This window comes from Vombatus ursinus, unplaced genomic scaffold (genome assembly GCF_900497805.2).
Source record: "Vombatus ursinus unplaced genomic scaffold, bare-nosed wombat genome assembly UNPS02014877.1, whole genome shotgun sequence".
Lineage (NCBI taxonomy): Eukaryota > Metazoa > Chordata > Mammalia > Diprotodontia > Vombatidae > Vombatus > Vombatus ursinus.
In genome coordinates, this window is record NW_020954655.1 from 2,680,535 (window position 1) to 2,693,728 (window position 13,194).

At 38.9% G+C, this 13,194-nt stretch overlaps 1 protein-coding gene across 3 annotated transcripts in view; it reads left to right on the forward strand.

Moving 5' to 3' along the window:
- The window catches only part of LYG1 (lysozyme g1), a 14,213-nt gene extending 10,017 nt beyond the window's left edge, over positions 1-4,196 (forward strand). For all 3 annotated transcript variants that reach the window (XM_027842559.1, XM_027842558.1, XM_027842560.1), the window contains exons 5-6: positions 3,276-3,411; positions 3,981-4,196. In XM_027842559.1, the coding sequence (XP_027698360.1) occupies positions 3,276-3,411; positions 3,981-4,099 (255 nt within the window). In that variant the 3' untranslated portion in view covers positions 4,100-4,196. The remainder of the gene's footprint in view (positions 1-3,275; positions 3,412-3,980) is intronic.
- Positions 4,197-13,194: the final 8,998 nt, after the last annotated feature.

A 13,194-nucleotide genomic window follows, 5' to 3' on the forward strand; every position in this document is an offset into this window, starting at 1 on the left:
TCCTCATACTACTACTACAACAATAATAATAATGATAATAATAACTGACATAATTTAAGGTTTGCAAATCACTTTCCTCACAACTCTATGCAGTGCAAGTATTAATCTCCCCATTTTACAGATAAAGTCATTGAGGCTTAGAGAATGATTTGACTATGGTTAGGCTGCTAATAAGGGCAGGATCCAAAGAGAACCCAGATCTTTTTACTACATTGGACCATCTTTTTTGCATATTAATTGAAATAAAAATACAACTGTTTCCATGTACCTGTAGATAGGGGATGGGAAAGTACCCAACTATATTACTACTTCATTTAGAAGGATCATAGATTTCTTTTCAAAGTAGATAGTGCCATGTTTGCAGATGCTGACTCCTCTCTCCCTCCCTGGGTGCCCTATTGCTTCAGCTAGGCTGGCTTGCCTGCCCTGTGGGTATCAGTTAATTTGCCTGGTCCCTTCTCCAGAGTTACTTCCCTGGATAATGGCCATGAGGATTGGTCTGGCAAAAGGATCGGGGGCGGGTGGGGATGAGGGAGGGTGGGGGAGGGGTTTACCCTGGCACTCCCAGGACTCTTATATTTATCTGCTTGCTGTTTGCTGTTGGTTGTTGGTCAGTTGCTGCTGCTGCTGCTGCTGCTGCTGAAGAAGGCTGACCCTTTCTCCACAATGATTTCTCCCCTCAATGATGGCTGTGGGGTCTGGGCTGAAAGTAGGTCTGATAGTTTGAGGGGCCTTACTACTCCTAAGGCTCTTGGGTTCAGGGTCCTAGACTGTCCCCATCAGGGTCTGAAGGAAGATGGTGATCAAAGTGATGGTAACAGTTTGACTTACCTAGCACATGCTGCCCTCAGACTCTCCTTCTGGTACAAATAACTGTACATATAAGATAGATGCAGTGTAAATGGAAAGACATCTCAGAGGGAGGGCACAAGCAAGGGGAAGGAATAGAGAAGAGACCAGGAAAGGCCTCCTGAAGAAAGCAAGATTTAAACTGAGTCTTAGGAGAAGCCAAGGAAGTTAGGAGGCAGAAATGAGTAATGAGAACTTTCCAGGCATGGGAGACAGCCAGAGAAAAGGCAGAGAGTTGGGAGGGAGGGAGGGAGGCCAGTTCCACAGGATCATAGAGTACATAGTGAGGGGAGAAGGAGAAAGGAGTAAAGTATAAAAAGACTGGAAAGGTAGGTAAGATTTTGAAGGGTTTTAAAAGTCATAGGACTTTACATTGGAGCTCATAGGCAGCTATTGGTGTTTATCAGGTAGAGGGGTGACATAATCAGATTAGAGCTTTAGGAAAGTTCACTTTGTCAAAATAACAAGACTTAACAAAAGATTGAATATGTGGAGGGAGAGTGAGTGAGGGGTCAAGGATGACACCAAGTTTGTAAACCTGAATGACAGGAGAATGGTGGTCCCTTTGACAGTCATAGAGAGGTAAGGAAGGTGGGAGGGTTGAACACAAATATAGAGGATGTGTTGGCTGAACTGAAAGGTGGCAGAAAAGAAAAGAAAAGAAAACGTTTTGGAAAATTAAAATACCTCTTTGGGCTATCATTGTATAATGAAAATGACCAAATTGAAACAGTTTGGCACTGTTGCTATAATTTTTTTGTATTCTCCATCACAAAAGAGGCAATGCAGTATAACAGATAGTGGGGCTGACATTGGAATCAAGAAGACCTGGGTTGAAATCCTACTTCTGATGTAGGTCATACATACTAGCTGTATGACCATGGACAAGTTATTTGGTTTCTCAGTACCCCCAGGCAACTCTCTTAAGATTCTAAATTACAGAGTTGCTGACCAGCATGAGTGGAGGGACTTTCCATTCCTGGTGCTTCTTAAACGATGAAATTACAAATCTGGACCCCCTAAATAAGGAAATAAGTAATACCTATTTTTTTCATATGAGCGTCAAGTGTTCCTGGAATAAGTGAGCTTGTCTAGGTAAAGTTGGATAAGATTCAGGCTTTTATCCAGACTTGCCTAAATGTTTTTGGAAGAAACATTGAAAAGTTTTACTCTTTCAACTTTTCGTCTTTCTCTTTTTCTTCCCTTCTCTTTCTCTACCACTTGGCAAAGTTGATAGATTACAGTAAATTCAACCCTCAGATCCTTTGAAAAGAATTATAGCTGTGAATGAAAAACAATTTTTCAGACATGTTCACTAGGTATAGTTGTGCCAACAACCAAAAAATGTCATGCTTGTATGATTATATTAATTTTGGACTAACCATAATCAACCAGGAGACACTGTGCTTAGAGTCAGAAAGACCTGAGTTCAAATCCAGCCTCAAGCACTTAGTAGTTATGTGATCCTGGGCAAGTCACTTAACGTCCTGCATGCCTCAGTTTCCTCAACTGTAAGGTGAGGATAATAATAGCACCTGCCTCACAGAGTAATTGTGAGTATCAAATAAGACAATATCTATAAAGTGCTTAGTACAGTAACTAGCACAGGGGTAGGGAAACTTTTCATGTTGGAAGGCCACATTAATTTAGCTACAATCAAATAAGGCCGCATTCAAGAAACTTCAATTAAATATACTTAAAAATGTACATTATTTTGTAAAAATCTAACTACTATGTACTTAATAATTTCAAAAAATGAAAATAATTTGTTAATTTTAAAGTTAACTAACCTTTTAATGACTTTTTTGTATTGATCCCCTACACTCTCACCACCCAGCCTCCTGGGGTAGTGGCACCAGTCAGGCAGGAGAAATTAGAACTAAATCATGAGCAGCTGTCAATTTAGCCCTTATGGCTTACTAATGTTTTAATTGTGCCAGTCAATCTGGGAAGATTATTTCATTGAAACCTATTTTATTCTTTGGTATTTTAAGTACACTCATTTCAAAAATAAAATAAAAATGTAAACGAAGAGCAAAAATGTATTAATAAAAATAAAAGGATATGTTCTGTAAAATTTGGACTCAGTCAAATTAAGGACCTAGAAGACCAACATGGCCTTAAGGCCAAAAGTTCCTCACTCCTGAACTAGTGCATAGTAGGTGCTTAATAAATACTTGTTTCCTTCCTTCCTTCCTTCCTTAGCTTTTTGGCTCTACCTTTCTTTTTTTTCTACTGCTGTTTCATTTTAGAAGCAAGAGGCACAATGGTTGGTACTCTCCCCCTACATAGCAATCTTGAAACTTTAGTCTTTTCCCTGTTTGAGAACAGTGCTGAGGAAAGAACCAGAATAGGAAAAGTAAGGGCAATAGCATCACAATCATTGAATCCCATCATAGGGCGTCTCTCTGTTCCCTTTTTTCTAGACTGGTGGTGTCCAGCACATTCCTGCATATTGGACCAGTGAACCACGGGTTGCTCAGATTACCAACAATCTGACTATGAGAATCAAAGAAATTCAGAGGAGATTCCCGACATGGACCACTGACCAGTATCTGAGAGGTACATGTAATCTCATTGCTTTGCCCCATGACAGAACATCTTATCATCATGGGAAAGTCACTATGTGTACATGAAGGCTTTGCTGTGTGGAGTTCTAAACAGAGCTACAAAACTGGAAAAGCTTTCAATGCCATCTCAGCAATAGTCTGTCATCAAAGATCCAACCCAGTTAAGTTCAGAGGTTTTGCCAGAGAGGATTGGTAGTTAAAGTTTTTGACCACAGAAACTTACGAAGACTGTCTACTAAGGGGTAGGACGCTATGAATTGTGTTGGTAGAGGGAGTACTGGCATTAATGAAAGCAAAGCTCTTTGAAGAACTGATTCAATCAATCAAATAGCATTTTAAGCAAAGAACACACGAAGACAAAAATAAAAGAGTGAAATAAGAGTGATGGAATGCTTAATGACAAATTTAGTGTCACTGAGTCAATTGTCCCAATATCTAAGCTACTTCGTGGTGGCCAGGTAGGTGCCTTTGGAAACTGTTTACGATTCTCTTTGTAAGGTTGAAGTAAGAACCTTCTAACTATTGACTTGTCCTATACTGAATCACATTTGTTTATTTTAGGTGGACTCTGTGCCTATAATAAAGGGATAGGATATGTCAGAAGTAATCAAGACCTCAGCTGTGACTTTTGCAACGATGTCCTGGCTCGAGCCAGATATTACAAGAGATATGGATTCTAATTGAAAGACGAGTAAGAGAAGACTATGTTGTCTGGATTGAGCTATTCGTCATTACTATGGAAAACATTAATGAAGGCAAACTATTAAATAAAGACTGGACAAGCAATGGTTGTAACTATGAACCTCTTTGTTTTGGATTTCCAGTAATAAGAGAAATAAAAATTAAAAGGGAAGTTATAATCAATAGCTGGTACTTCTCCAATGAAGTGTGTGCATGCACTACTTTTCTTTTGGGGTCTAGACTTGGAATTTCATTGGTATGGAAAGATCCTGATGTGGAAACACCACCCACTGATGCAGATGAACACTCTGTAAATTCATAGGATTCTAGATCTAGAGAGTAAAGGCAGCTTAGCAGCCATCTAGCCCAACCCTCTTATTTTAACAATGAGGATACTGAATCCCGGGAAGGCTGACAGACTTGTCCAAGGTCATACAAGTAGTAATAGGAAGCAGGATTTGATCCAAGGTCTTTTGACTTTAGAACAAGTACTCTTTCTACTTTACTGTGCTATCTCCCATAGGGAACTACCTGCCACACTTAGAGGACAAGTGGCTTGAGAAAATAGCTATTATGTATTAAATTAAGAACTTGAACCCAGTTCTTCTATCTCCTCCCCTCTGGGTATACCTATATGCATATGTATAATGTATGTACATATGTATAAGTATACTTGATGCTTACAATATCTAATAGAGCTGAGCTGTAACATAACACTTGACCAGTTGGTATTGCCATTTAGAACATAAATTCTTAGTCTTTGATCAAGAAAGTTAGAAATGAAATAGAAATGATCTAGTCCAACTCTGTCCTACAGGTAAGAGGTAAACTGAGATGCAGAGATAGGAAGTGACTAGCTGAAAGTTACATGGAAGTAACAGAGCAAAGGTTTGAATTTCAGTCTCCTGCCTCCTGACTCTAGTCCAGTAATCTTTCCACTACACTGTAAATGCCTCGACGCATTTTATCAGTCGTAATTCTGTTAAAAATATCTGTATATATGTTTGGTAGGGTGGAAGGGATAATAGAAGGGGGAGGTGTAGGTTCCTGACCAGCCACATAGACTAGAAAGTAAGAGGCAGATAAAGAGGTTTAAAACTAAGTTTAAAGGCTGTTTGGGGACAGCTAGATGGCACAGTGTATAGAGCACTGGGCTTGGTGTCAGGAAGATATGAATTCAAATCTAACCTCAGACATTTATTATCTGTGTGACCCTGAGTAAGTCACTTAACCCTCTTTACATCAGTTTCCTCATCAATAGAATGAGCTGGAGAAAGAAATGGCAAACCATTCCAGTATCTTTGCCAAGAAAACCCCAAATGAAGTCACAAAGAGTTGGACATAACTGAAATGATTGAATAACAATGACAAAGATTATTTATGCACTCAATATCCTTTTAAAAAATTATGAAAGAATTGTCCCTAATAGAATCAGAAGACTGGGCACTTGAACACCAGCCTGCAGTCTTCTGGGGAACATAGTCCAAAAAAATTTCTGCCAATGAATGAAGGCCTTTTAGTCCCAAGCACAATGGGAAATTATGTGCTAGGGCTTTTCTCCTCAATTATATAACCTACCTAGTTTATTATGATTTTTAATATTTTTTCTTGAATTATTCAAATAACTCCCTCAAACCCTTGTCTTCATTGGGCTTTCTTGGAGCCATTGTGTTTCCCAAGCTAAGTTTCATGAAGCCCTGGTATTCAGTTCAGTTTTCTGACCACATTTCTACACTTAATTGGTAAAAGGTAATATGGTGTGGTGTGGTATAATAAGAATAGTGGTTCTATAAGAAAATGTCCATGTTAGTGATACTTCTCCCTCTAAAATCTTAAATATGAAATATTTATATATCAAAAATACTTACTACATGCAGAAATTTTGGAAATGAAGATGTTTAATTCTCTCTATTTTACTCCCAAATTGCACCGGGAATTTCCATACTCCCAAAAGCCCTTCAGTAGCATTGATGGTTTCTGCCAATGTATTTCAAGCGTTCTACGGCCCAAAGTGTTCCCTAGCCAAATTCATTTGGCAAATGCTGCTGTAAGTGATACGCAGGAAACAGCATCCAAAGAAACAAATTAACTTTTTACCAGTCTCTGGGGACCATATGTTTACCCTAAGGAGGTAATTTATCAAATGACAACCTGTGACCTTGAAGATTGTTTACTTTAGCTAGAGATGCCCTTAATCTCAAGAATAAAGCAAGAATCTCTTGCTTTATCACAGTAATATAAAACATTACATATATATATATACACACACACATATATATATATACATATATACATACACATATAAATACATGTGGTGGGTGGGTGGATAGGTAGGTGTGGGGGTATGGAGGTGTGTGTGTATATACATATACATATATGTATATATGGAGAGAGAAAAAGAGAGAGAGATTCATTCTTGAACTCACATGTTGTAGATCTGTAACTTGGGGAGGGGTAGCCTGTAAGGAAGAGATATTATGGGAAAGCCTATGGCTACATGGAACAAGTTGCTGCTCTAAGAAAAGTCTCTGGGGTTGCTTTTGATGAAATGATACATAATTTCATTGTTTTTCACCACAGTCCAGATGTACCAGGCATACTCAAGAACCTGAAGAAGACCGAATCTTCTTTTTTTCTTCCTGGCTCTTGGCAGGGGCAAGGGAGGAAGGTAAGAGGTCACATGAAGGTGCCGTCATTACATTTTTCTTTTTAGAGTTAAATTGTTGTTGTTGTTTGCCCTTTGTTCTCTAAGAGGACTAATGACATCATGATAGTGACGTCTTGATTTTGCAGTGAATTAGATTTGAGTAAGGCAGAGCTAAGCAAAGTCATAGGCCCTCAGAGTTATCACAGTTCAGTGGCAAGACAAAGGTCAAGATGACTGGTAATAGCCCATGATGCAGTGGGTGACCTTGGCCTTTCTAAGTTAAGGTCTCTCCCAGTTCTCAGTTTGTCTGAGGCCACACCCATTCAATGACTAAGGGCTAGATAAGGCTTGAGACAAAAGGTGAAACAATTTATCATCCCAAAGATATTAATTAATTAATTAATTAATTTCCACTCATTCTAAGCCATCAAACCTAAACAATGAGCCATAGAGGCTTGAGCTGGGCCTGTTACTGGCTATTCAGTGAAAGCCAGTAGGCCAAAGGCTGATGGCAGAGACCACCAAGCAAGATTTCTGGGAGAGTAGGAGTATAGGAGGAGGAAAAAGAGGAAGAGAAACATGATGGAAAATGCCATCCACATCTAGAAAAAGAAGTATGAAGTTTGAATGCAGATCAAAGCATATTATTTGCTCTTTTTTTCCTTCTGTTCTGTTTTGTTTCTTCTTTCTTGTGGTTCTTCTATTGGTTCTAATTCTTCTTTACTACATGACTAATGTGAAAATATGTTTAATAGGAATGTATATATAGAGCTATATCAGATTGCACGTTGTCTTGGGGAGGGAGGCGGGAAAGAAGGGAGAGAAAATTTAAAACTCAAAAGCTTATGGAAGTGAATGTTGAAAACTAAAAATAAATTAATAAAAAGAAAATAAATTTAAAAAAGAAAAAAAAGAAAGAGGAAGAGGAGGAGGAGGGAGCAGCCAAGTGATGCAGTGGATGACGTACTGACCCTGGAGTCTAGAAGACCAGAATCCAAATACTGCCTCAAACACTGAGCAAATCATCTAACATCTCTGTACCTCAATTTCCTCATTTGTAAAATAGAGATAATAATAACACCTATTCCAAGGAGGTGATGTGAGGATCAAATAAAATACTCTTTATAAAGTGCTTTGCAAACCTTAAAATTCTCTTTAAATGCTAGTTATAAAAAAAAAAGAAGGGAGTGGGGAGAAGGATGAGCTAGGTTGTATGAATTTAAATGAGAAGAAAAGGCTCTAGTCCCTAAAACTTAATTTTCTATGATGCTTGGAGATGAAAGACCTTCATTCATTGGAAGAAATTCTCTGGATTATATTTCCCAGTGCTGTACACTTAGCTACAGGACATATAGGGCTATCACCAGGCAAGGACTTTGGTTAGTGGGGCACACTCTGAAGGCTTCCAGGTTTAGGAAGAAGATCCAGAGCCACAAGGTGAAAGAGAAGAGGAAAAAAGACATGGAAAAGAGCTCCCATGCCACATCAATCACAGGCTTGTGGGCAAAAGAGCCATGCTAAGGATGGTGCTAGCTACTCCAGAATGTGGTGAAGGTAGGAAAAGGAGCAGCATCAAGAGACTGAGGAGGTGCCCAGCTAATGGCGAGGGAGAATTTGCATGTGCCACAGGATAGACAATTTCAGTGTACTTGGGCTTCTGGGACTTCTCCTATACTAGTGGACAGATAACAAACCATTCTTGGGTATGGAAGGATAAGAAATGGTCCTCACTTAGCAGTGAGATACGTTGACTATCCTCTAGCTGAAGGGGCTGAGATACTGGCTCCATCTCTCTTTGATACTGTACTGAACAGACTGTGTTTAAATGATGATTGAAAGTCTCAGTTTGCTTGCAGGAAGGAAATAATTCCCCAAGAAATTTAGAAAACTAGTTAAACTCTGATGAGATAGCTAAGTCGTGCAGTGGATAGAGCTCCTGGAGTCAAGAAGACCTGAGTTCAAATCCAGCTTCAGACACTTACTAGCTGTATGATCCTAGGCAAATCACTTAACCTCTATTTGTCTCAGTTTCTTCATCTATAGAATAAGGATAATAATAGCACCTACCTCCCAAGGTTGTACTGAAGATTAAATGATATAATAATTGCAAATCACTAAGCACAGTACTTAGTGCATAGTAAGTGCTATATAAATGCTATTATTATTATTATTTTCCTGGAGAGATTCTCAGTGGAGGCAAGAAATAAAAAGTGTGTTTATTAAATAAACCTTTACAATTGATTCCGTGTCCATGTCAGTCCAGAGCTTTACTTATAGATAATGGGCACTACTACAGGCTTCTAGGTGGCACAGTGGAGAGAGCATTAGACTTGGAGTCAGGAAATCTTGAGTTCAAATTCAATTCAAACACTAGCTGTGTGACCCTGGGCAAGTCATTTGCACTCTTAGTTTCTTCATCTATAAAATGCGGAAGATAATAGCACCTACCTCTCAAGGTTGTTGAATGAATATTAAATGAGATAATATTAGTAAAGCATTTTGCAAACTTTAGAGCAGTATATAAATGCTAGTTATCATAATTACATAGCCTGTAGGAGCTGAGTACTTGCCACTGAATTGCTTAAACTTAGGAAAGGGAGTTTCATATTTTACAAGTCATGCAGAAGAAGTTATATTTAGAAATAGACACGTCTAATGATTAAAGGCAAACTAAATCCGTCTACTTGGTGAAACTGTAAGGGAATATCTCTGGGATGCCAAGAATAACCAATTAATTCAATCACTTCCAGTTAAAATGATTCATTGAGTAGAACTGTGTAACATTTTCACAGTGCAACGTTATTGCCATGCTGAGCTCCCAACCTTCTACTTTCAACTTGAGAAAACTGTATCCAAAGTAAATATTCCATCTGGATTTAGGACAAGCAGAGTCTTGCTGAGTTACAACAAGCACGTTGACTGAGTCTACCTCCATAACAGGTCTCACTCACATCCATCATATTCTTTCCACTTATCTGGCCTCCATTCTCATTCAAGCTTTTATAATCTCTTGCCTGAACTATTGGAATCACATATGTGGTCTCCCTGATTCTATTATCTTCCCTTTCCAATCTCTTTCACGTGGTCATCAACATGATATTTCTATGACAGATTTGATCATATAATTTCTCTGCTCAAAAATCTGGAGTGATTCCCTCTAGGACAAGTATAGATGCCTTAGTCTGGCTCTTAAGGTCTAACCTCTTCTCCAGAGTTATTTCCCATCCTTCCCTGTTCATGCACCCTACTTAGTAACAATACTCTACTATCAGCTATAACCTAAGATATCTCCTGCCTCCTTGTTTTTGCACAAGCTGTTTCCCCCTCCAGAAAGGCCACTCCCTCCTCAGTTCTGGATCCTTTCAAATCCTTATCATGCTTCAAGACTCAGTTCAATTGCCAGCTCTGGGAAGAAGTTTCTGATTCCCCCAGTTATTAGTGTTTTCTCTCCTCAAATACTTTTAAAACTCTTTGTCTGACACATCTTTTCCCATCTCATTCCTTCCCCTATATTATATTCATGTGTGTTCATGCTCTGTCTTCCAGTAGAATATAAGCTCTTTGAGGGCAAGACCATTTTTTTTGTCATTGTGTCTCCAAATCTTAACATATTGTAGATGATTAATTAATACTTTTAAAAATCGAATTGAATGTCTAACCTCAGGCTGGCCTTCCTCTATAATCCATAATAACTTTGGCTGTCCTCTTAAGCTATTATTTGCCTAATCTGTGCTCAAGGAAAACAAACTAATTTTAGTCAGTATGAAGGTGGTTTTGTTGGATGGAATCCTGACAAAGACAGTCAGACTACTCACCCCTCCTCCAAGCCAGTTTTACTAGCATCTTTCAAAGGTTTACTGAAACCTCAGGAAAATTTTATACGCTTTGACACTAATTATCAGGGAGGGCATGATGGGAATGGAAAGGGACACACCAAGGTGTGACATTTGTCCCAAACCTCATAGGCTGAGATATTTGAGCCCTTTAGGGATCACATTTTCTGCACCTTGAGGATGGGGAAGAGGTTACTGAAGAAGCCTTGCTTTAATTCAGCTGTCAGTAAAACCTAGAGCCTCCTAGGAAGGGGGCAGGAAAATAATAAGAAGAATCTTTTGACACTATATTTTGGTGCCACCTAAAAACAGCAATGAGGCAACATGAAGGTGTAATAACTCTAAATAACATAGAATGCAGCCTGGGATGACTCTAAAAGACCATGACAAGAGGCTCCAGGTATGCAGTAGAAGTGGCCCAATTGGGGCAGCTAGGTGGTGCAGTGGATAGAGCACCAGCCCTGGATTCAGGAAGACCTGAGTTCAAATTCAGGCTCAGACACATAACACTTACTAGCTGTGTGACACCGGGTAAGTCACTTAACCCCATTGTCTAACAAAAAAAAAGTGGCCCAATGTTTCAAAAACAATGCTCAAAGCCAGACAAGAGGTTTTTTTTTTTTTTTTAGTCCATGGGACTGTACCTATGCTTCCTCTGAGGCCTGTGAAATTTGCTTTCTAAAAATCTAGTGGTGTCTCATTGAGGAGTGTAGTGGCCAAATCATCCAGTCCCAACTTCCTGCTTACTCTCCTGGTAGGAATTAAATTCTCCCCTGAGAAGAGTAGGGGGAAAAAGGCAAGAGATATTTATTCTGCCTCTCTTCAGGTCATGCTACATACTACACAGTGGTGGTGGGGGGTGGAGGAGAAATAGCAGTCACTACAGGTGTTTGCCTGCAGCCTAGAAAGTTTAGGCTGCATGAATATGGGAGAAGCCATGGGCACTTATCCTGCACAGTAGTTTTTTCAAAGTATTTGTTTTTCCCCCTTTCCTTCTATGGTTGTGAGTGAAGAACTCAGTATGCTCATGGTATACAATTGAGGCATGATTGTACACTTATCTCTCTTATGCCATGCTTGTGTGGTTGAAGTAGCAGCCAAAGAAAAGAGGGCTTCGCAGTGTGGGGGAAACAGAAAAAGCACCATGATTTATCAGAATCTAATTAGAGAAATCCACACACATCACAACCCTAGATTAAAGAGATGAGCACTGCCACTCACAAAGGGAAAGACTAGGAGAGAGACCTGGGCTCTCTGAGAATGGTAGGGAATTTGGTGTTAATCCTCCTATCTTCTTCTGGTGTTAGGGAAGTCCAAAACCACAGCATTGAGCAATGGTATGGGCCCTCTGCAAAAATAGGGTCGAGTGCTTAGCCATTAGTGCCCTAGTGGTCAAAGCTACATTTACGAAAGTCTTGTGTTGATTGCAGTCAGCACCACTGAAGAGCCTATAAGCCATGTAAGTGATCAGGATCCTTTGAAGTACTGAAAAAGACATGTTTAGATGGGTAGCAACCATGTGCAGTGAAAAGAGCACTGGATTTGAAGTCAGAGGGTCTCGGTCTGAGTCCTGATTCTACCACTTACTATCTGTGTGATCCTGGGCAAGTCATCCCATCCCTCTAGGTCTCTGCTTCCTGATCTATAAAATAGGGGGAGGGAGAAGGGTTAGACTAGATGATTCTAAAGTCCTTTACAGACTTAAATCTACAATCCTATCATCATAGTTCAAAGTCATCCCTCCCAAAGCATACATACACATAGGTGTGCGTGTTTTAAACGATGATGAATGCTTGTCCTTACTCACACAGGAATATACAGTGGAGGGAGGATGGCAAACATACTAGGAAGAAGAAAGCTCAGTTGCTCAGGCCCAGGATTGGGGTAGGGGTAAGAAGCATGGAGCTATGTCAAGTTTTTATTAGCATTTTTCATATAGCTATAAAAACCTAAGTTTCTCTTCCTTGAAAGTTGCTTGACTGTTTAACAATTGGGAAACCAGTTTTATTTTTATAAATTTGAACAAGTTCATATATCTTGGAAATGATACTTTTATCAGAGAAACTTGGTGCAAAGATTTTTTCTCCCAGTTAATCATTTCTACTTTAATCACAGTTTTATTACATTGTTTGAATAAAAACTTTTTAATCTTATGTTATTGAAATTATTTATTTTATCTTTGGTGATCATCTCTATTTCTTGTTTGGCTATGAATTTTTCTCCTAACCATAGATCTGATAGCTAATTTTCCATGTTATTCTAAGATTCCTTAAGACTATAAATTTCAGAGCAGGTATAAATGCCAAGAGATAAAGGAAATTCCTTCATTGGGAGTTCCCCACACTAATGAAATCACAAGCCTAGTTAAATATGTATACATACATATGTATATATGTATGTGCTTCTATCTATGTATATATGTGTATGTATACATACATATTTCTTGAGTGGTTCTTATATCAATTGAGGAAGAGAGAGAAGTCTGGACTAAATAACTAAATGAAATTTAAAGCAATTCTGAGATTCTACCTCATACCCCAAAGAGTGGAAAAGACAACAAAAAAGGAAAAATGATAAATGTTGGAGGAGTTGTGGGAAAATAGGCATATTAATA